We start from the raw sequence: 24,899 nt of genomic DNA on the forward strand, positions 1-24,899 counted from the left end.
CCAAATCATTATTATATATAACAAATAACAGTGGACCCAGCACCGATCCTGAGGCACACCGCTGATCACAGGCCTCCAGTTTGAGAAACAAACTTCCACAACCACCCTCTGGCTTCGGTCGTCAAGCCAATTTTGTATCAAATTAGCTACCTCACCCTGGATCCCGTGAGATCCTTTATGCAACAACCTACCATGCTCTACCTTGTCAAAGGTCTTGCTAAAGTCTATGTAGACAACTTCGACTACACTGCCCTCATCTACCACCTTCTTTACCCCTTCAAAAAAAACTCAATCAAATTTGAGAGATATGATTGTCCACTCACAAAGCCATGTTGACTTTCCCTAACCAGTTCTTGCCTCTATAAGCCTGTAGATCCGGTCTCAGAACACATCCTAACAACTTACTCACCACAAACGTTAGACTCACAGATCTGTAGTTCCCAGGCTACAGGTAGTTCCCTGATGCCCTTCTTAAACAAACGACTATTTGAACACTGAAAATCTTAGGAGATATCTGAAACAACGGATGGATGGGAAACAAGGTGAGTGAGTGGCCAAATGAATGCCGGGTGCAGTTTAATTTGGATCAATGTGAGTTTATCCACGTTGGTAGCAAATACGGGAAGGCAGAGTATTATCTGAATGGCTATAAATTCAGAGAGGGGAATGTGCAACGAGACCTGGGTGTCCTCCTATACCAGTTGTTGAAGGCAAGCATGCAGGTACAGCAGGAAATAAAGAAGTCAAATGGTATGCTGGCTTTCATAGAGAGAGGATTAGAGTACAGGAGTAGGGATGCCTTCCTGCAATTAGACGGCCTTGGTGAGGCCACACTTGGAAACGAAATGTAACATCTCAAAGTTTGCAGATGATACCAAGTTGGGCGGGAGAATGAACTGTGACGAGGATGCAGGGATCCTATAGCATGACCTGGACGGTTGGGCAAGTCAATGGCAGATGCAGTATAATTTGAATAAGTGTGAGGTTGTTCAGTTTGGAAGCAAAAACAGGAAGGCAGATTACTACCAGAACGGTTGTAAATTGGGAGGGGAGTGTGCAGCGGGACCTGGGTCTCCTTGTGCACCAGTCGCTGAAGGTAAGCATGCAGGTGCAGCAGGCGGTAAAGAAGGCTAATGGTATGTTGGCCTTCATTGCGAGAGGTTTAGAGTATAGAAGCAGGGATGTGTTGCTGCCATTCTACAGGGCCTTGGTGAGGCCAGATCTGGAGTATTGTGAGCAGTTTTCGTCTCCTTTTCTGAGGAAGGATGTTCTTGCTCTCGAGGGAGAGCAGCGCAGGTTTACCAGACTGATTCCACGTCCTCCCCGTGTGTGCGTGGGTTTCCTCCGGGTGCTCCGGTTTCCTCCCACAGTCCAAAGATGTGCGGGTTAGGTGGATTGGCCATGCTAAATTGCCCGTAGTGCAAGGTTAATGGGGGGGATTGTTGGGTTACGGGTGTAGGGTGGATACGTTGGTTTGAATAGGGTGATCATGGCTCGGCACAACATTGAGGGCCGAAGGGCCTGTTCTGTGCTGTACTGTTCTATGTTCTATTCATCCAAATAGGAAGATTTATTGCAATTTATTCACACTAATATAAAGATGAGGATAAATATTCCTGACTGTTCAATTTAAAAGCCGTTTAACTTGTCTTTTGGGGCGAGGAGGCAGGTGGCTACGAAGAGTTAGCTGTGCTCTTTTGAAAGTAACAGTCCCTTTAGGGATAATATATATATATATATTTTTTTTTTAAACAATTCACTTTCCCACTCCACCCTCAGACTGCCCGGAGCTGAAGATCTCTTACAAGGCTCGGTACTTGGAAATGATGGTCTTGTACCGTGCCACCTCCTTTCGCAATTCCAGCACCTCCAGCCTCAGGGCAGAGTTTTCCTTCTCCAGGAAGGCTGCTCGCACCGTGATCTGATTCTCCTTCAGCCTGCGGGCATCTCGAGACCGCTTCGCTGCAACGTTGTTCTTCTTACGCCTTGCCCAGTATCGATCGTCCTAGAGGGAAAAGGTACAGACGTTAATGTTACAGGGCGACGTCACACCAAGGCCGTTACTGTCAGATTTTTTTTTTTTTTTTTTAAAACGTTCTCCCTCCCTTAAGAAAGCAGTGCCGACTCCGTCTGATTGCCAGCCTGCATTTCACCCACTTGTCCGCTCTTGTGCTAAATCCACAGGACTGTGCCAGCATTTACAGCATATCAGTTGTGTTTCTTTCAGAAAGGACACTTAGTTCCTCTTTCCAGCTGGGTCAAAAGGGGATATAAAAAGACGCTGATGGAATACCTGTGGTTGTTCAGTTAGGAGGCAAATGCTTTTAATGTGTAACGCCGCAAATAAATATTAAAGTGTGGGGTTAAAAAAAAAAAACGCAAAAGGGTACCTCTCAGCTATGCTAAATTGCAACCTTGGGATGTGCAGGTTAGGTTATGGGGTTACAGGGATAGGGGGAGTGGGCAAGGATAGTGTTCATTTGAAGGATTGGTGCAGACTAATGGACCAAATGGCCTCCTTCTGCACTGTAGGGATTTTCTATGATCTTCTTCCTTTAGCAAACCCAAAGCACAAGGAGAAACACACATGAAATGAAATGAAATGAAAATCGCTTATTGTCACGAGTAGGCTTCAATGAAGTTACTGCGAAAAGCCCCTAGTCGCCACATTCCAGCGCCTGTCCGGGGAGGCTGGTACGGGAATCGAACCGTGCTGCTGGCCTGCTTTAAAAGCCAGCGATTTAGCCTTGTGAGCTAAACCAGCCCGTGAGCTAAACCAGCCCCTGTGAGCTAAACCAGCCCCTGTGAGCTAAACCAGCCCGTGAGCTAAACCAGCCCCTGTGAGCTAAACCAGCCCCTGTGAGCTAAACCAGCCCCTGTGAGCTAAACCAGCCCCTGTGAGCTAAACCAGCCCCTGTGAGCTAAACCAGCCCCTGTGAGCTAAACCAGCCCCTGTGAGCTAAACCAGCCCCTGTGAGCTAAACCAGCCCGTGAGCTAAACCAGCCCCTGGTTTAAACCAGCCCCTGTGAGCTAAACCAGCCCCTGTGAGCTAAACCAGCCCCTGTGAGCTAAACCAGCCCCTGTGAGCTAAACCAGCCCCTGTGAGCTAAACCAGCCCCTGTGAGCTAAACCAGCCCCTGTGAGCTAAACCAGCCCCTGTGAGCTAAACCAGCCCCTGTGAGCTAAACCAGCCCCTGTGAGCTAAACCAGCCCCTGTGAGCTAAACCAGCCCCTGTGAGCTAAACCAGCCCCTGTGAGCTAAACCAGCCCCTGTGAGCTAAACCAGCCCCTGTGAGCTAAACCAGCCCCTGGCCCCTAAACATTCCAGGTTAAGCAGCGTTTCTCTTGCATCTCTTCCAATCTGGTCTATTGCATTCACTGCTCCCAGTGTGGTCTCCTCTATATCGGAGAGACCAAACGCAGACTGGGTTATCGCTTTGCTGAGCACCTTCGGTCTGTGCGCATTCAGAACCCTGACCATCCCGTTGCTTGCCATTTTAACACAAGACCCTGCTCCCATGCCCACATGTCTGTCCTTGGCCTGTTGCAATGTTCCAATGAAGCTCAACACAAACTGGAGAAACAACATCTCATCTTCTGGTTAGGCACGCTACAGCCTTCCGGTCTCAACGTCGAATGCAACAACTTCAGATGATCAGCTCTACCCCACCTTGACCCATTTGTTTTCATCCCATTTCATTTTAACTGTTTTTTTACCATTTATTTCTCTCTTGTCTTTATTTATGGATAAGATAAGCACGGTGCTGGTGTGTGCATCAAGACTTTATGACCAAGCATCAGTAACGCTAACAGACTAGGCAGAGGGGCAATACTGAGCAAACTGATGGAAAATGGCGTTAATTATTTGCATGTCGGCCAAACTCAACTTTAATTGGATTTGTTTATTAAACAAACTATGCACAGCAAGATCTCACAAGCGGCAAGACTATGCCTCCGATACTGTCACATTCCTTAGCAGAACATAGAAAAATACAGCACAGAACAGGCCCTTCGGCCCACGGTGTTGTGCCGAACCTTTGTCCTAGATTAATCATAGATTATCATAGGATTTACAGTGCAGAAGGAGGCCATTCGGCCCACCGAGTCTGCACCGGCCCCTGGAAATGGCACCCCACCCAAGGTCAACACCTCCACCCCATCCCTACAATCCAGTAACCCCACCCAACACTAAGGGCAATTTTGGACACAAAGGGCAATTTATTGTGGACAATCCACGTAACCCGCACATCTTTGGACTGTGGGAGGAAACCGGGGCACCCGGACGAAACCCACGCACACACGGGGAGGATGTGCAGACTCCGCACAGACACAGTACTGTGTGAAAGCCTAGATTGTGTGCTCAGACCTCTGGAGTGGGGTCTACATGATCAACATAGGGCTTTGGGGAAAAGCCAGTGAAGAGGGGCTAATTGGATAGCTCTTTCAGAGATCTGGCACAGGCACGACGGGCCAAGTGGCCTCCTTCAGTGCTGCATCATTCTAGGATTCAAGAACGTAAAAGAGCTCCTCTGCCCAATATTCCCACTTCCTCTTCTGAAAGTACTACTTCACAAATGCTTCAAGGATTCCAGTAGCTAACCATTCTATAGGCATGCAATCAAGAATCCATAGGATCCATAGGATCCTACTGCAGAAGGAGGCCATTCAGCCCATCGAGTCTGAATAGGTTCAGTGGGGCAGCACGGTGGCCTAGTGGTTAGCACAACCGCCTCACGGCGCTGAGGTCCCAGGTTCGATCCCGGCTCTGGGTCACTGTCCGTGTGGAGTTTGCACATTCTCCCCGTGTCTGCGTGGGTTTCGCCCCCACAACCCAAAAATGTGCAGAGTAGGTGGATTGGCCACGCTAAATTGTCCCTTAATTGGAAAAAATAATTGGGTAATCTAAATTTATAAAAAAAATTTTTTAAATGAATAGGTTCAGTGGAGATGTGCAGGAGAAGATAGGACACGTGATCGGCACAGGCTTGGAGGGCTGAAGGGCCTGTTACTGTGCTGAATTGTTCTTTGAAAGGGAAGAATGCGCAAACTCCACACGGACAATGACCTGGGGCCAGGATCGAACCCAAGTCCTCTGTGCCATGAGGCAGTCACCGTGCCACACGCCAGACTTGCAAACTCCACAGTCACCCAAAGCCAGAATCGAAGCTGGGGTCCTTGGCGCTGTGACATTTAGTATAGGCAGATTATTAAAATTGGTATCGAATGTACACCAGGCCTGATGCGGTCTGCAACCAATTCCCCCTCCTTGGTCTGGATGCACCGAGGTCAACAATAGCATCCAAACATTATGAAATGAAAATCGCTTATTGTCACGGGTAGGCTTCAAATGAAGTTACTGTGAAAAGCCCCCAGTCGCCACATTGCGGTGCCTGTTCAGGGAGGCTGGTACGGGAATTATTCCAAACTAAGATCAAATAACGTGACACAGAAGCGCTGATCAAGCCTGGTCGCCTTGTCAGCCAACGGAACAAAAGTTGTTGCAGAGCAGTGTGTTCCGCTCAGCAACAGAGCTCAAAAGCCTCTGCCTCCCAGGAATCAACTGGTGAAAGACAAAGTGATGGGTCTGGAGCAAGGGCTGCCAAATGCAGAGTTTCATTTTAACGGCAGCGGGCAGCAGAGAGGTTGGTGGACAGGTACCTTTTGCTCAGCCGGAACGTAGATCTTTCTCGCCTTCTTAATCATGGGCTGTGGTTTGAGCTCTTCGTCGCTGAACTTGTGCTTCCGAGGATTGAAGAGCTCGCCCCCGGGAACGCTGGACAGCGCCAGGTCCGTGGGGTCTGGGTCAAAGTTCACCAGAACATCAATCACATCCAGGTCAGAGTTTGGAGTGGTCCGTACAGGCGTCCTCTCATCTTCTTCTAGAATGTGAGAGAGCACAGGAACAGATCTGTTATAGAACATAGAACAATATAGCACAGAACAGGCCCTTCGGCCCTCGATGTTGTGCCAAGCAATGATCACCCTACTCAAACCCACGTATCCACCCTATACCCGTAACCCAACAACCCCACCTCTTACCCTTACTTTTTAGGACACTACGGGCAATTTAGCATGGCCAATCCACCTAACCCGCACATCTTTGGACTGTGGGAGGAAACCGGAGCACCCGGAGGAAACCCACGCACACACGGGGAGGACGTGCAGACTCCGCACAGACAGTGACCCAGCCGGGAATCGGACCTGGGACCCTGGAGCTATGAAGCATTTATGCTAACCACCATGCTACCGTGCTGCCCTCACCTTTAAATCGTGAAACAAAGCACGGGGAGAAGATGACAAATTATTTTGTCCTCTCTCATTTTACACTGGAGTAACCTAAACATTTTAGGTAACTAAAAGCGACTTATTTCAACAAGACCCACAACTGCTCAGGGACAACACAAGACTTGGCTGAAAAAAAAACAATTCATTCCTCAGTCAGAGTTTTGAAAAAAAATTTAAAATTTTTTTTTTAATAAAAGAGTACCCAATTCTTTCTTCCCAATTAAGGGGAATTTAGCATGGCCAATCCACCTTCCCGGTACATCTTTATGTTGTGGGGGGTAGACCCACGCGACATGGGGAGAATGTGCAAACTCCAATCGCACTGTGACCCGGGGCCGGGATTGAACCCGGGTCCTCGGCGCCGTGAGGCAGCAGCGCTAACCACTGCACCATGCCGCCCCCAATCATCACATCCTGTAGAGATTTTCTTCTGATTGGATGGTTTTAATCCAAAACAAAGCTTGGAGTTACATCACCGAGATCAAGCTACGAAAAAGGAAGATTATATTATAAGAGCATCGCTTCTATCTTATCTATACCCTTCATAATTTTATATATTTCTATACGATCCCCCCCCCCCCTCATTCTTCTAAATTCCAATGAGTATAGTCCCAGTCTACTCAGTCTCTCCTCAAGCCAATCCAATCAATCAGAACCCACCATCGCTGTCCACTTCAGAATACGTCATACTCCTGGAAAGAGGAGAGGACAGGGTAGAAGACAAGGCCTTCTCTTCCAGCTCCACCACTGGCAAGAGGCCGTCCTGCAGTGCGAACTGGCTCGAGCCATCTGGAATGCCATTTTCCAACAGGAATTCATCTAGATCCATGTACTCGAGGTGAAAGGTCTCGCCGTCATAGGGAATAGTCTTATCCCAGATGGTTGGCATGAGGGAGGCAGATGCTGCTGTGTTGCTGCTGGCTGCTTCATCCACATTCTTCTCCTTGTCCTCGTCCTTTCCTGAATAAAATTAAAAACAGGTTTTCTTCTGTCAGCATGTGTCCATTGTGGTCCCTTTTCTTTTACATTTAGTGTACCCAATTCTCCCCCCCCCCCCAATTAAGGGGCAATTTATCGTGGCCAATTCACCTACCCTGCACATCTTTGGGTTGTGGGGGTGAGACCCACGCAGACACGGGGAGAATGTGCAAACTCCACACAGACCCTTGGACAGGGAAAGAACCTCCATTTGGTCTCTATCGCTGAGAAACACTAAGTGCCCTTTAGCACCTTGTCTTGGCAGTTTCTGGAGGCTATTCGTCCACATGAAGCATCGCCATCACATCCAATCATGTTGTGTTACAGTACAGAAAGGCCCATCGCGTCAGCACCAAACCACCACCTCACCATTCTAATCCCATTTTCCAGCACTTGGCCCATAGCCTTGTCTGCCTCGGCTTCCTAAGCACGCAGGAATTAGGAGGGCCTCTGCCTCCACCACCCTCTGGGTGAAAAAGGTATTCCTCGTACCCCCTCTAAACTTCCTTACTGTAAATCTATGCCCCCTGGTGTTGTCCGAGATGCAAGCACCCAATTCTGATGCTTTCCCGAGCAAGCAGAGATCCTGATTAACTGGTTGCATTCTTTAACAGCAACCGCTGTACGTGGCCCCAGATGCTGCCCTGGCTAAAAACAACTCTGTGCGATTCCAGGTCTTTGCCAATCTGCACGCGGTGCAGCTCACAGCACCATCGGGGCAGCTGCGGCCAATTTCATCACATCGCACCCGCCTGCCTCCCCCCCAGTGCAGAGCGAATACGGACACCATGTCAATGAGGGAGATCCAGACGTGATTGACGTCGGAATCATCCAACCATCTCCCTTGCGGCCCAGCCTGGATGCTGGAGAATATTTCTCTGGGCTGGGTGGGCGAGATCCAGAATTGAACGTCACAATAAAAAGGGTTGGCCATTTTGGAACAAGAACATTTCCCTTTGAAAGTCTCTACCCCAGGGAGTTGTAGGCGCTCATTCATTGTGTACATCCAAGTCAGAGGCTGGCAGATGTTTGGATACCAAGGGAATGAAAAGGGCACGAGGATAGGATGGGAAAGTGAGTGTGCCTCAGGTAGACAATCAGCCACCCTCTTATGGAGTGACGTAGCAGTCTCGAAGTGCCGAAAATCTGCTCCCATCTCTTATGTGCTAATGAACTAAATAAAGACGCAAAAATAGGTCAGTGCTGAATAGCTCTGTGGGAATGGTGGAGGCTGCGATTTGGAGTACGAGAGTTCTGTGGTGAAGACGCACTGCAAGAAAGGCTGACACTGTTACTTTTAATAAAAAGGACAGGACAAATGGGAGAAAAATGTTCTGCTGGCGAGGGGGAAATTAGGATCTTCTAATCACTCTATCTGGTTGTACTCTTGAGGTATTCGGCTAAATCGAAAGGGTCAGCTGCAGAGGGGAAAACATCACTGAGGCAGACACTTGTTTTCAGTTTGGATTATAAGATCCTAATTTCTCAAAGTACATAGCATTTTAATGTTCCCTTGCTCACCAAGATTCAATTGCTAGCCCAAAGAGGGAGGAAACTGGTCTGACAGCATGGTTTTCCTACAGTATTCATTTTTATGGGCCAGGGTTTAGAGAACCCCAAAGTGTATCATGGGAGTTCACCTGACCCACAACTTTTAATAGACTGTGGTTATGGGGAGCACACGGGCCTACTCTGCAGATGTGATGCAACAGAAATCTACAGTGCTTTTAAATTAAAACACTGTTTATTTATGAAACCAGTTAAGACTTTATAAACCCACACGAAACATCTTAACAACTATCAACACCAATAAATCCCCCCAAAGAATACAGTACTCTATAAGTAACTCTTAATCTTTCCTTGCAACATCCATAAGACAAAAAGAACCCTTTTTACAGAAAGACATCAGGTTTAACTTCACTACTGAGAACAGTTACCACTTTGAAATCACCAAATGAACATGCTTTAGCTTGCAGAGATTCCTACACATCTTGCTGTAACTGCAGCTTCTCCAAATCCAAAATGAAACTAAACACACCCTGTAGCTGTGAGCCCAAGTGAAAGTAAAAGCAGACAGACAGCCTAGCTCCACCCACTCTGACATCACTGATAAACACCTATTTCTTAAAGGTACATCCACTACAGCTATTTGATAACCCCCCGTTTTTTAAAGGTATTCTCACACGACACCATAGAAGCCTTACGAAGCCATTTGGCCCATCGAGTCTGTGTCAATCCACTGGAAGAGCACCCTATCTAGGCCCACTCCCCAATCCTAAATCCCCACTCCCACGCATCGAGCATGGCCAATCCACCTAACCTGCACATCTTTCGGCCTTGGGAGGAAACGGGAACACCCAGAGGAAACCCACGCAGACACGGATGCAGACTCCGCACTGATAGTCACCCAAGTCCGGAATCGAACACGGGTCCCTGGCGGTGAGGCAGCAGTGCCAACCGCTGTGCTACAGTGCTGCCCAGTACTGCCCCTGACTGGTCACTCAGCACATGTAGGACTAGACAGCGAGAGGCAGCAAGCTATTTGTCAATACAGGTCATCAACAAAATAGCAAACGTTGCTGAATAGGTGATCAGGAGCATGAACCCTGGTGGCTTCGACACTGACACCTTTGTCCGCATAGGGACAGACCAAGGTGGGACTAACCCAGCAACATTCCCAGAGCAAGGACATAACAACAATATTAGCTCAAGCTCATGTTTGAAAATGTTGATATAGGTGTTTATAATGAGTGGAGCATGGCCCTACTTGGAGGAAGATTAGTTCATGTGGACCCTCCTCCTCCAGAGGTTGGGGGTAGTTCTTCTGCTTCTAAAGGGTTGGAAGGCTCTGGAAGGTGTGACAGGTGCTGGCTCTGCCTTCAAGAGAGAGTTGGACGGATTCCTAACTGGGGCAGCTATTCACAAGATGTAGGAGTCGCTGGCCGGGCCCGCATTTATGGCCTATCCCTAATTACCCTTGAACCTAGGGCATTTTGAAGTTGCTGTGGGTCTGGAGTCACGTGTAGACCAGACCAGGTAAGGGTGGTAGATTGCCTTCCCTAAAGGACATTAGTGAAGCAGATCAATGGTTCCATGGTAATCACTCATCTTTCATCATCTGTCCTGGTGGGAATTAAACCTGGGGCCCCAGAGCATTACCCTGGGCCTCTGCTTGTTCATGTGACAATACCACAACACCATCGCCTCCCCGGCAACAAAGACAACACTTGGCCCATGTGGTCGCAGTGACTGGTTTCATCGCCCGAGGGGGGGAAGAGGGGAATTATCCACGTGTTTCTTTTCCCTTCTCGCCCTTGGTTGATTTTCGCCTCTCCCAGGGAAACCTTCAGTGACGATGCTCCAGCCACCATGAGGGGTGCGTGCGGCAGGTTTGATAAGACCAGCTGCTCTTCACTCGGTGCCAATTCTGTACGGTCGCGCAAGGAGCTACTGCCTCTCCCTTGCCCAATCAGTAATGTAGCACTTCACAGAATTGTTACAGCACAGGTGGCCATTCGGCCCACTGTGTCTGCACCAGCCCTCCAAACATGTACCACATGCCATTCCCCCCCCCCCCCCCCCCCCCCCCCCCCTTCTCCCGGTAACCCTGCACGTTCTTCTTTTTCAGATAATAATCCACTTCCCTCTTGCCATGCTTGATCGAATCTGCCTCCCACACACTTGGGCAACACATTCCAAACCTTAACCACTCGCCGTGTGACAACGTCCCTCCTCGTGTCTCGGGCTTTGCATTTTCTCTCCCTGTGCACGAGGCCATGAACCAGTGGGCGAGGAAGCACAGACTTCCAGACAATCCTGTCACGGGTTATCAGATTTCGGAAATATAAAACCCGAGATTCTTACTAATAGTCGATTGTATTTCCCTCTACTCACTCTGGCAATTTAGTCCGAGTCTCCTCCCATGCCACCACCTCGCCATGAACCTTCGTCAAATGGGACTCGCGCCACAATGCCACCCTACCCTGATCAGTCTCCCACTTGGCAAAAAAGGTGGTAGTACTGATGAAAACACTTGCTGCTAGTTCTTTGTCGGTCTTGAATGGCCTGGGGATAAATTGATCCAAATGCAGCCAGCAGCCAAAGGAAAAGAAGCTGAACTGTGCACAAACGCTGAAACCTCAAACCCAAATCAGTCGTCTTGAACACAATCCAACCACTGACTGTGGTTTCTGTTCCTCGTGGTCTTCATAGCAACTGCTGGCAGAGTACAACACAAGAACATTCAAGAGTTAGAGGTAGGAGTTGGCCATTTGTAACCTGCTCCATGACTCAATAGGGTCAGTGTTGACCTTCTAGCTCAAATTCATCTTCCCACGCCATTCCCAAATCCCTCGATTCGCTCAGTATCCTACATTCCATTCACTGATCCCACTCTTGAATATACTCAATGACTGAGCAATCACAGCCCGTCAGGGTGGAGTTGCAAAAGGTTCAAAGTGAAGACTTTTCTCACCCCAGTTAAATGGCTGATGCCCTGGAGAGGCAGAATGCCACAATAGATGTGCCTCCTCTCCTATGCTGAAGGCAGTGACCAGCTCCGCGGCTGCTGATCTGCCTCTGCTATCCCACCCTCGTGGCCAGCAGGCTTCGAGGATAATTGGACGGCAAGAGCTTTGGCCTGATTTTCCACACTGTCACAGACCCAACAGCAGGAATGGACAACCTCGCCGTAGCTGAAAGCAGGAGCTGGGAATGTGTTAGACTGCATGGCTTTCAATGCTGCACCACAAATGGTGCCTTGGCCAAACGCTTTGTGAAACTGGAAATCATTGTTGAACAAGTGTTACATTTTCAGCGTCATTTGAGAGTGGAGCCCCTTTGGCGTGCCTCGTCATGTCGGACACTCCGGATGGTGACACCCAAATTAGGATGGTGCTGACTCTCACAGCCGGTTTAATGCCTGTGCAGTTAGCGACATTGTGCACTGGAAGGACTCTATGGGACAAAGTCTAAGGATAATCTTCAGGTGAGCAAGTGGACTACGTGACCGAGATCTGGTTCCGAAGATGTGGAGTGCAGTTACACAGAAAGGAGGAGCTGGGGTGGTTTGCCTTGAAGTGAAGATTGCGAAGAGACTTGATAGAGGTATTCAAAAGTATGAAGGGTCAGTACAGAGATAGGGACTGTTCCTATTGGTGGAATCATAGTGTAGGAGGAGGCCATTCGGCCCATCGAGTCTGCACTAGCCCTTGGAAAGAGCACCCTACCCAAGCCCACACCTCCACTCTATCAATGTAATCCAGTAACCCCACCTAACCTTTGGGCAATTTAGCGTAGCCAATCCACCCAACCTGCACATCTTTGGACTGTGGGAGGAAACCGGAGCACCCGGAGGAAACCCACGCAGACACGGGGAGAACGTTAAGGTTAAGGGGGGAGTTGTCGGGTTACGGGTATAGGGTGGAGACGTGGGTTTGAGTGGGGTGATCATTGCTCGGCACAACATCGAGGGCCAAAGGGCCTGTTCTGTGCTGTACTGTTCTATATTCTAACGTGCAGACTCCGCAGACGATGACCCAAGCCAGGACTTCAACCTGGGAACCTGGAGCTGCGAAGCAACTGTGCTAACCACTGTGCTACCACAGAGCGCGAACAAGAGTCACAGATTTAAGATAATTGGGAAAAGAAACAATGGCAAAATGAGAGGGGGAACCTTTTTACAGTGAATGGTTAGGGTCTGGAACACGCTGCTCGAGAGCATGTGAAAGACAGATTCAATAGAGGCATTCACAAAAGAATTGGATTGTCATCTCAAACCCTCAGGGCTACAGGGAATAAACTGGGGACCGGCACTAAGTGAGCTGCTCCTGCAGAGGGTCAGCATAGACACAATGGCCCACATGGCCTCCTCCTGTGCCTTATTCATGCTATGATTTTAGACGTTAACCGCAGAGAAAATTGGCAGTCGAGATGTGGCTAATTGAAATTTTCTAATTCGTTAAGAGTGGAGAGCAACTCCCCTCATCCCCAAAGCCTGTCCACTATCGACAAGACTCAAAGTCAGGAGGACTTGCCTGGGTGAGTGCAGCTCCAACACTCAAGAAGCTCAACACCATCCAGGACAAAGCAGCTCCGCTTGATTGGCATTCACTCCCTCCACCAATGACACACAGTGGCACCGCCTACAAGATGCATTGCAGCAACTCACCAAGGCTCCATCGACAGTACTTTCCAAACCTGTGACCTCTACCACCTCAAAGGACAAAGACAGCAGACATATGGTCGCACCGCCACCTGCAAGTTCCCTTCCAAGCTACACATCACCCTGACTTGGAAATATATCACCGCTTCTTCACTGTCACTGGGTCAAAATTCTGGAATACCCTCCCTCATAGCACTGTGGGTGTAGCTACCCGCATGGACTGCAGCGGTTCAAGGCAGCGGCTCACTACCATCTTCTCAAGGGCAATAAATGTTGGCTAAGCCAGTGATGCCCAGTGAATGATTTACTTTGTCACGGAATGTCGTGAGGAGGCCTTGGGGTGCAGGGTAGTTCCACTACCGCTGGACCACAAGCTCTGGGTTTGAGTCCAAAGCCAGGACTGGTCGGCCACATTTCAACGCTGTTCAACGGGTTGGTAATCAGTTTGGAATCCTTCCCCCACTATTCCCCAAAAGGGAGAAAAACAGCATACGTGCCAACAGCAACTGAATATTGGAAATCTAGCTTCAATTGCTAAGTGCTGCTCAGTGGGCGGCATGGCATGTTGCTTCACAGCTCCAGGGTCCCAGGTTCGATTCCTGGCCTTGGGTCCCAGGTTCGATTCCTGGCCTTGGGTCACTGTCTGTGCGGAGTCTGCACGCTCACCCCGTGTCTGCGAGGGTTTCCTCCCACAAGTCCCGAAAGACGTGCTGTTAGGTGAATTTTACATTCTGAATTCTCCCTCTGTGTACCCGAACAGGCGCCGGAATGTGGCAACTAGGGGCTATTCACAGTAACTTCATTGCAGTGTTATTGTAAGCCTACTTGTAACACTAATAAAAGATTATTATTATAGAGATTAGAAAGGAATTATTTTGCCCCAAGTTGGTCTTTTAAAAATAAATTTAGAGTACCCAATTAATTTTTTCCAATTAAGGGGCAATTTAGCATGGCCAATTACCTACCCTGCACATTTTTGGATCGTGGGTGCGAAATCCATGCAAACACGGGGAGACTCCACACAGACAGTGACCAGGCCCAGGATCGAACCTGGGACCTCGGCACCGTGAAATTTGTCTTTTAAAAAAATATATAAATAAAATTGCGTTTCTTGCCTTAGTCTGGCCCAACACGAGCAGCAAACAAAACAGATTAAAAACCTCCGGCAATTTGGGAGGGTGGAAAACAAATATCAGGGGAAATTCTCTCACCACCTATCCCAGTATGGCAACCAAAACTATTTCAGGAGTCCACTATTCTATCCCCCCCCCCCCCCCCCCCCCCCGCCCCCACCCAACACCACCAAGAGGTAATTCCACCCAGCCAGAAACCCAACAGGTGAACTGCTGCTTGTTCTGCTCCCTTGGTATGTTGGTTAATTTAAAGAGTAATAATCGCTGAAGCGAGTACTTTATCGTGTTACTTTGCTTGAATGAGGCACTAAGCTAAAAGCCTATCACTGCTTTGAGAATTAGCAGCTTTACAGCCTCTCTCGTTGACATCAGCTGAAAACCAAGATGAAAGCTGGAGTATTCCTGGTCAGTGTTCCACCTCGAACCACCATGCTGCTTCTGGTGTTTCATGAGGAGGGCCTGACGGAAGGGTATGAGACGATGGTAATGAGCTTACCTACAACACACCCAGCCCACCATGGGTTCCCCTCCAGGGTGCAGAGTAAATTAGGAGTGGCTGCCACCACAGCTGTCACAATACTGAATCAACTTTCCATTCTCATGGGCAGCACGGTGGCACAGCGGGTTAGCGCTGCTCCCTCACGGCGCCGAGGACCCGGGTTCGAATCCCGGCCCTGGGTCACTGTCCGTGTGGAGTTTGCACATTCTCCCCGTGTTTGCGTGGGTTTCGCCCCCACAACCCAAAGATGTGCAGGCTAGGTGGATTGGCCATGCTAAATTGCCCCTTAATTGGAAAAAATGAATTGGGTATTCTAAATTTTTAAAAAAACTTTCCATTCTCATTAACAACCACAGCACCAATGTCATAAACCCTCCTTAAATATTAGAATCATACAGTGCAGAAGGAGACTATTTGGCCCATCGAGTCTGTACCGGACCTTGGAAAGAGCACAAGGCGGCCATGCTTCCACCCTATCCCCGTACACCTAGCCTTTGGGTCACTAAGGGCCAATTTATCATGGCCAATCCACCTAACCTACACTTCTTTGGACAGTGGGAGGAAAGCGGAGCACCCGGAGGAAACCCACACAGGCGCATGGAGAAAGTGCAAACCCCACAGTCACCCAAGGCTGGAATTGAACCTGTGATCCAGGAGCTGTGAGGCAGCAGTGCTAACCACCGTGCCGCCCCAATATTGCTGCGATCATAGCTGAACATTCCAAGATGTACTGGGGGAGGGGAAAACAGAATGGAAAGAGCGGAGCAAGCTTCCTCCCCCCTCATCTGGTAGGGGGGAGGATTATACAGTCACCTTCACTTGCCTAAGTGGTCGACCAGTGTGAATGTGCAAGGATCTACTGCAGCCGTTTGCAGGATATTAATAACGTCCATTTATATAGCACCGTTAATGTAGGAAAATACCACTTTGGGGGACACCATGTCACTTTGGGGGGGACACAGAATTTAATGCCAAGCTGTGTAAAGAAAGAGTCGAGTGCCTTTCAAGTCTCAATGCCCTCCCCAGTCAATGAATTACTTCTGGAGTCTGGTCACTATTGTCCCCAACTCCCTACCATTAACTGAGTAGGTCCTGCCCAGATTTGATCTACCAAACTGCATCACCTCAACATTTATCTAAATTAAACTCCATCTGCCATTCATCGGATCACTGGCCCAATTGATCAAGATCTTGTTGCAATCTTGTATAATCTTCTTCACTGTCCACTCTGCCACCAATGTTGGTGTCATCTGCAAACTTACTAACCATGCCTTCTAAATTCTCATCCAAATTATTATTATAAATAACAAATAACAGTGGACCCAGCACCGATCCCTGAGGCACACCGCTGGTCACAGGCCTCCAGTTCGAAAAACAACCCTCCACAATCACCCTTTGGCTTCGGTCGCCAAGCCAATTTTGTATCCAATTGATACAACACTGGATTTTTATGCCCAGTGAAATGTTTAATAATGTTTCTGGTGTAGATGTCCTATTGACCAGGTCTTAATTAGCTCAAGGCTCCAACGACCAATAGCTTTTACTCACTTGCCAGAAAGGATCGTTTTTCTGGATCAACACTTTTTGAAGTATTTTGTAGCTCACCTCTGTAGCTTTGGTGTCCTTAGGAGAACGGTCTTGTTCCTCAGCCCTGGTAAACTTCCTCTGCAACGTACAGAAGGCCTCTGCATCTTTCCTGAACGCTTTCCTTTCAATTCTATTCCTCCATTTAAAAACCCAAGTAACTGGGTTGCCTTGCCAACCAACTCTGCATGCCACTTCTGAGCACCAAAGTTCCTTTGCCCATCAATAATTCTCAAATCAATGCCAGTTATGGTTCCATATTAGTCTTGCCAAGGGGTGTCACTTCACACCAGGGTTCAAAATATACAGGGGCAGTGGCCAAACACAGCCCTCAAAAACGCAGATAGTGAAAAATCAAAGCTGGAGATGAAAGATGGAAATATTGGTTGCCCCGGTGTACTCTGATTGGAGACGTAGGGTAGGAAAGACAGAACCCGTGAGGAGCTGCTCCTCCAATCATAGATTCTCTCACCGATACTCACTCCCCCAATCGCAGGTGCCCTCCCTCCTGCTTTTGCTAGGGTGGACGTTAGGGAGGGAGAGTACACGTGCTTGGAGGTCGAGGAGCAGTTATTCTAGCCACTCGCTGCCACCATGTATGATACTTTCGACAGCGCTGTCACCAATTGCGTCACCCAGCTGCTGGATGACCAGAGGACAAAGTAGACAGCTGGAAACCAAGTATCGAGGCGTGGACTGCAGACCAGGTCAGGTTACATTTTCGCTGTTTCACATGTAGCTCCATCCAATTTTTTCTACTTATAGAATGACCTTGGTTCTATCAACTAGGCTTCTCTATGCGAGTTGCACACAGGGTGTCAAGGCCAGTGCAGCATATGGGTCTGACATTTAGGGACGCGGGAATCACGGAGCTAAAAGAAAACAGGAGAGGAGACAGGTATAAGGAGCAGAGGGGAACAGCGAGGGAGAGGAGGGGGGGAATGGGGAAGGCGGATGAGGATGGAGATGGGTGAACATAAGAACTAGGAGGAGTAGGCCACCTGGCCCCTCGGGCCTGCTCAGCCATTCAATGAGATCATGGCTGATCGTTCGTGGACTCAGCTCCACTTTCCGGCCCGATAACCCTTAATCCCTTTATTCTTCAAAAAACTATCGTTATCTTAGAAACATTTAATGAAGGAGCCTCAACTGCTTCACTGGCAAGGAATTCCATAGATTCACAACCCTTTGGGTGAAGAAGTTCCTCCTAAACTCAGTCCTAAATCTACTTCCCCTTATTTTGAGGCTATGCCCCCTAGTTCTGCTTTCACTCGCCAGTGGAAACAACCTGCCCGCATCTATCCTATCTATTCCCTTCATAATTTTATGTTTCTATAAGATCCCCCCTCATCCTTCTAAATTCCAATGAGTACAGTCCCACTCTACTCAACCTCTCCTCGTAATCCAACCCCTTCAGCTCTGGGATTAACCTGGTGAATCTCCTCTGCACACCCTCCAGTGCCAGTACGTCCTTTCTCAAGTAAGGAGGCCAAAACTGAACACAATACTCCAGGTGTGGCCTCACTAACACCTTATACAATTGCAGCATAACCTCCCTAGTCTTAAACTCCATCCCTCTAGCAATGAAGGACAAAATTCCATTTGCCTTCTTAATCACTTGCTGCATCTGTAAACCAACTCATGTTTTGCGACTCATGGACGAGCACACCCAGGTCTCTGCACAGCAGCATGTTTTAATATTTTATCAATTAAATAATAATCCCTTTTGCTGTTATTCCTACCAAAATCGATAACCTCACATTTGTCAACATCATATTCCATCTGCCAGACCCTAGCCCATTCCCTTAACCTATCCAAACCCCTCTGCAGACTTCCAGTATCCTCTGCACTTTTTGCTTTACCACTCACTTTCGTGTCGTCTGCAAACTTGGACATTTTGCACTTGGTCCCCAACTCCACATCATCTATGTAAATTGTGAACAATTGTGGGGCCAACACTAATCCCTGAGGGACACCACTAGCTACTGATTGCCAACCAGAGAAACACCCATTAATCCCCACTCTTTGCTTTCTATTAATTAACCAATCCTCTATCCATGCTACTACTTTACCCTTAATGCCATGCATCTTTATCTTATGCAGCAATCTTTTGTGTGGCACCTTGTCAAAAGCTTTCTGGAAATCCAGATATACCACATCCACTGGTTCTCCATTATCTACCGCACTGGTAATGTCCACAAAAAATTCCACGAAATTAGTTGGGCCCTTTATGAATCCATGTTGCGTCTCCCCAATGGGACAATTTCCATCCAGATGCCTCGCTATTTCTTCCTTGATGATAGATTCCAGCATCTTCCCTACTACTGAAGTTAATCAAACCGGCCTATAATTACCCGCTTTCTGCCTACCTCCTTTTTTAAACAGTGGTGTCATGTTTGATAATTTCCAATCCACTGGGACCACCCCAGAGTCTAGTGAATTTTGGTAAATTATCACTAGTTCATTTGCAATTTCCCTCGCCATCTCTTTTAGCACCGAGATGCATTCCATCAGGACCAGGAGACTTGTCTACCTTTAACCCCATTAGCTTGCCCATCACTACCTCCTTAGTGATAACAATCATCTCAAGATCCTCACCTGTCATAGCCTCATTTCTATCAGTCACTGGTATGTTATGTGTCTTCTACTGTGAAGATCGCCCCAAAAAACCTGTTCAGTTCCTCAGCCATTTCCTCATCTCCCATTATTAAATCTCCCTTCTCATCCTCTAAAGGACCAATATTTACCTTAGCCACTCTTTTTTGTTTTATATATTTGTAGAAACTTTTACTATCTGTTTTTATATTCTGAGCAAGTTTACTCTCAAGCTATCTTACTCTTCTTTATAGTTTTAGTAGCTTTCTGTTGCCCCCTAAAGGATTCCCAGTCCTCTAGTCTCCCACTATTCTTTGCCACTTTGAATGCTTTTTCCTTCAATTTGATACTCTCCCTTATTTCCTTAGATATCCTCGGTCTATTTTCCCTCTTTCTACCGTCCTTCCTTTTCGTTGGTATAAACCTTTGCTGAGCACTGTGAAAAATCGCTTGGAAGGTTAGACCATAAGACCATAAGACATAGGAGTGGAAGTAAGGCCATTCAGCCCATCGAGTCCACTCCACCATGCAATCATGGTTGATTTCAACTCCATTTACCCGCTCTCTCCCCATAGCCCTTAATTCCTCGAGAAATCAAGAATTTATCAATTTCTGTCTTAAAGACACTCAATGTCCCGGCCTCCACCGCCCTCTGTGGCAATGAATTCCACAGACCTACCACTCTCTGGCTGAAGAAATTTCTCCTCATCTCTGTTCTAAAGTGACTCCCTTTTATTCTAAGGCTGTGCCCCCGCGTCCTAGTCTCCCCTGCTAATGGAAACAACTTCCCTACGTCCATCCTATCCAAGCCATTCATTATCTTGTACGTTTCTATTAGATCTCCCCTCAACCTCCTAAACTCCAATGAATATAATCCCACGATCCTCAGACGTTCATCGTATGTTAGGCCTACCATTCCTGGGATCATCCGTGTGAATCTCCGCTGGACCCGCTCCAGTGCCAGTATGTCCTTCCTGAGGTATGGGGCCCAAAATTGCTCACAGTATTCTAAATGGGGCCTAACTAGTGCTTTATAAAGCCTCAGAAGTACATCCCTGCTTTTATATTCCAAGCCTCTTGAGATAAATGACAACCTTACATTTGCTTTCTTAATTACGGACTCAACCTGCAAGTTTACCTTTAGAGAATCCTGGACTAGGACTCCCAAGTCCCTTTGCACTTTAGCATTATGAATTTTGTCACCGTTTAGAAAATAGTCCATGCCTCTATTCTTTTTTCCAAAGTGCAAGACCTCGCACTTGCCCACGTTGAATTTCATCAGCCACTTCTTGGACCATTCTCCTAAACTGTCTAAATCTTTCTGCAGCCTCCCCACCTCCTCAATACTACCTGCCCCTCCACCTATCTTTGTATCATCGACAAACTTGGCCAGAATGCCCCCAGTCCCGTCATCTAGATCGTTAATATATAAAGAGAACAGCTGTGGCCCCAACACTGAACCCTGCGGGACACCACTTGTCACCGGTTGCCATTCCGAAAAATAACCTTTTATCCCAACTCTCTGCCTTCTGTCTGACAGCCAATCGTCAATCCATGTTAGTACCTTGCCTCGAATACCATGGGCCCTTATTTTACTCAGCAGTCTCCCGTGAGGCACCTTGTCAAAGGCCTTTTGGAAGTCAAGATAGATAACATCCATTGGCTCTCCTTGGTCTAACCTATTTGTTATCTCTTCAAAGAACTCCAACAGGTTTGTCAGGCACGACCTCCCCTTACTAAATCCATGCTGACTTGTCCTAATCCGACCCTGCACTTCCAAGAATTTAGAAATCTCATCCTTAACGATGGATTCTAGAATTTTGCCAACAACCGAGGTTAGGCTAATTGGCCTATAATTTTCCATCTTTTTTCTTGTTCCCTTCTTGAACAGGGGGGTTACAAAAGCGATTTTCCAATCCTCTGGGACTTTCCCTGATTCCAGTGACTTTTGAAAGATCATAACTAACGCCTCCACTATTTCTTCAGCTATCTCCTTTAGAACTCTAGGATGTAGCCCATCTGGGCCCGGAGATTTATCAATTTTCAGACCTTTTAGTTTCTCTAGCACCTTCTCCTTTGTGATGGCAACCATATTCAACTCTGCCCCCTGACTTTCCTGAATTGTTGGGATATTACTCATGTCTTCTACTGTGAAGACTGACGCAAAGTACTTATTAAGTTCCTCAGCTATTTCCTTGTCTCCCATCACTAGATTACCAGCGTCATTTTGGAGCGGCCCAATGTCTACTTTTGCCTCCCGTTTGTTTTTAATGTATTTAAAGAAACTTTTACTATCATTCCTAATGTTACTGGCTAGCCTACCTTCATATTTGATCCTCTCCTTCCTTATTTCTCTCTTTGTTATCCTCTGTTTGTTTTTGTAGCCTTCCCAATCTTCTGACTTCCCACTACTCTTTGCCACATTATAGGCTCTCTCTTTTGCCTTGATGCATTCCCTGACTTCCTTTGTCAGCCATGGCTGCCTAATCCTCCCTCTGATAACCTTTCTTTTCTTTGGGATGAACCTCTGCACTGTGTCCTCAATTACTCCCAGAAACTCCTGCCATTGCTGTTCTACTGTCTTTCCCACTAGGTTCTGCTTCCAGTCGATTTTCGTCAGTTCCTCCCTCATGCGCCTGTAATTACCTTTATTTAACTGTAAAACCTTTACATCTGATTCTACCTTCTTTCTTTCAAATTGCAGACTGAATTCTACCATATTATGATCACTGCTTCCTAAGTGTTCCCTTACTTTAAGGTCTTTTATCAATTCTAACTCATTACATAACACTAAGTCCAGAATAGCCTGTTCCCTCGTGGGCTCCATCACAAGCTGTTCCAAAAAGCCATCCTGTAAACATTCAATGAATTCCCTTTCTTTGGGTCCACTGGCAACATTATTTACCCAGTCCACCTGCATATTGAAGTCCCCCATGATCACTGTGACCTTGCCTTTCTGACATGCCCTTTCTATTTCGTGGTGCATTTTGTGCCCCTGGTCCTGACCACTGTCAGGAGGCCTGTACATAACTCCCATTATGGTTTTTTTGCTTTTGTGGTTCCTCAACTCTACCCACACAGACTCCACATCGTCTGACCCTATGTCGTTTAGTGCTATTGATTTAATTTCATTTCTAATTAACAAGGCAACCCCGCCCCCTCTACCCACCTCTCTGTCTTTTCGATAGGTTGTAAATCCCTGGATGTTTAACTGCCAGTCCTGAACGCCCTGCAACCACGTCTCTGTGATGCCTACCACATCATACCTGCCAGTCACAATCTGGGCCACAAGCTCATCTACCTTGTTCCGTACACTGCGGGCATTTAAATATAGCACCTTTAATTCCCTATTGACTGTCCCTTTTTGTTTTCTTAGTGTGGTGGACCTTGGTTTACTGAGCCTTTCCATACACTGTGTCATATTTTGTGAGATGGGGACTATCGTAACCTCTCCTGAGCTCTGTCTTTTCATGATTTTTTGTAATCCTAAGCAGCTACGCTTCCCACTGATTCCTTCACCTCTTGGTTCCCTGACTTTCCCTTCCCCCCCAATCTCTAGTTTAAAGTCCTCCACTGTTCCTCAACTGTTCCACCATAAAGTCTTTGCTCCCAGTCTACCTTAGCTAGTTCTTCTCTCATCCCATTGTAATCTCCTTTGTTTAAGCACAAAACACTTGTGTTTGATTTTACCTTCTCACACTCCATCTGTATTTTAAATTCCACCATATTGTGATCGCTCCTTCCGAGAGCATCCCCAACTATGAGATTATGAATCAATCCTGTCTCATTACACAGGACCAGATCTAGGACCACTTGTTCCCTTGTTGGTTCCATTACATACTGTTCTAGGAAACTATCGCGGATACATTCTATAAACTCACCTCAAGGCTGCCTTGACCCACCTGGTTAAACCAATCGACATGTAGATTAAAATCGCCCACGATAACTGCTGTACCATTTCTACATGCATCAGTTATTTCTTTGTTTATTGCCTGCCCCACCATAATGTTACTATTTGGTGGCCGATAGACTACTTCTATCAGTGACTTTTTCACCTTATCATTCCTGATTTCCACCCAAATGGATTCAACTTTTTTTTTAAAAATCATTTTTATTAAGATTTTCACAAAATATAAACAAAACAATATTAACAAAACAACCATGGTAAAAACCCAAGAACAACCACCCAACTACACAAACAAAAAAAACAAACAACAAAAAGGAAAGAGATACCACCCGCTACATCCAACAAACCCATTGGCACAATTCTCCCTCCCACCAAACAAACCCCCCCCCCCCCCCCCCCGGGTTGTTGCTGCTGCTGCCGGCCTATTTCCCTACCGTTCCGCCAGGAAGTCCAGGAAAGGCTGCCACCGCCTAAAGAACCCCTGTACTGATCCCCTCAGAGCAAATTTCACCTTCTCCAATTTTATGAACCCCGCCATATCATTGATCCAGGCCTCCACGCTTGGAGGCCTCGCATCCTTCCATTGAAGCAAGATCCTCCGGCGGGCTACTAGGGACGCAAAGGCCAGAACACCGGCCTCTTTCGCCTCCTGCACTCCCGGCTCCACTGCCACCCCAAAAATTGCGAGTCCCCAGCCTGGCTTGACCCTGGATCCCACCACCCTCGACACCGTCCTTGCTACCCCCTTCCAAAACTCCCCCAGCGCTGGGCACGCCCAAAACATATGGGCGTGGTTCGCTGGGCTCCCCGAGCACCTAGCACACCTGTCTTCGCCCCCGAAAACCTACTCATCCTCGTCCCAGTCATGTGGGCCCTGTGCAGCACCTTGAACTGTATGAGGCTAAGCCTCGCACAGGAAGAGGAGGAATTCACTCTCTCCAGGGCATCCGCCCACGCCCCCTCCTCAATCTCCTCACCCAGCTCCTCTTCCCATTTACCCTTCAATTCCTCCACCAAGGCCTCGTCTACCTCCTGCATTACGCAGTATACGTCCGAAATCCTCCCTCCTCCAACCCACACCCCCGAGAGCACCCTGTCCCGTACCCAACGTGGGGGCAACAGAGGGAACCCCTCCACCTGCCGCCTGGCAAAAGCCCTAACCTGCATGTACCTAAACATGTTCCCCAGGGGGAGCCCAAACCTCCCCTCTAATCGCAAACCTTCCATCCACAAACAGGTCCCTCAACCTCCTAATACCTACCCTGTGCCAGCCCAGAAATCCGCCATCGATGCTCCCTGGAACAAACCGGTGGTTCCCCCGTATCGGGGACTCCATTGAGCCCCCCACCTCCTCCCCATGCCGTCTCCATTGCCCCCAAATTTTGAGGGTAGCCGCCACCACCGGGCTAGTGGTATACCTCGGTGGAGGGAGCTGCAACAGCGCCGTTACCAGCGCCTCCAGGCTCGTGTCCACACAGGACACCATCTCCATCCTCTTCCATGCTGCCCCTTCCATTACCCACTTACGCACCATCGCTGCGTTGGCAGCCAATAGTACCCACAGAGATTGGGCAGTGCCAGCTCCCCCCTATCCCTGCCCCGCTCCAAAAACACCCTTTTCACCCTCGGAGTCCCATGCGCCCATACAAATCCCGTAATACTCCCCAAATGGATTCAACCTTATCCTCCATAGCACCAATGTCATCCTTTACTATTGCCCGGATGTCATCCTTAAATAACAGAGCTACACCACC

The 24,899-nt window shown here is 47.9% G+C and overlaps 1 protein-coding gene across 1 annotated transcript in view; it reads right to left on the reverse strand.

Moving 5' to 3' along the window:
* The window catches only part of tefa (TEF transcription factor, PAR bZIP family member a), a 33,199-nt gene that overhangs the window by 3,092 nt on the left and 5,208 nt on the right, over positions 1 to 24,899 (reverse strand). The window contains exons 2-4 of the mRNA XM_038783583.1: positions 6,947 to 7,246; positions 5,660 to 5,880; positions 1,806 to 2,005 (exon numbers count right to left, since the gene is read on the reverse strand). Coding sequence (XP_038639511.1) covers positions 1,806 to 2,005; positions 5,660 to 5,880; positions 6,947 to 7,246 — 721 coding nt within the window. The remainder of the gene's footprint in view (positions 1 to 1,805; positions 2,006 to 5,659; positions 5,881 to 6,946; positions 7,247 to 24,899) is intronic.

This window comes from Scyliorhinus canicula, chromosome 23, assembly GCF_902713615.1.
Source record: "Scyliorhinus canicula chromosome 23, sScyCan1.1, whole genome shotgun sequence".
NCBI lineage: Eukaryota > Metazoa > Chordata > Chondrichthyes > Carcharhiniformes > Scyliorhinidae > Scyliorhinus > Scyliorhinus canicula.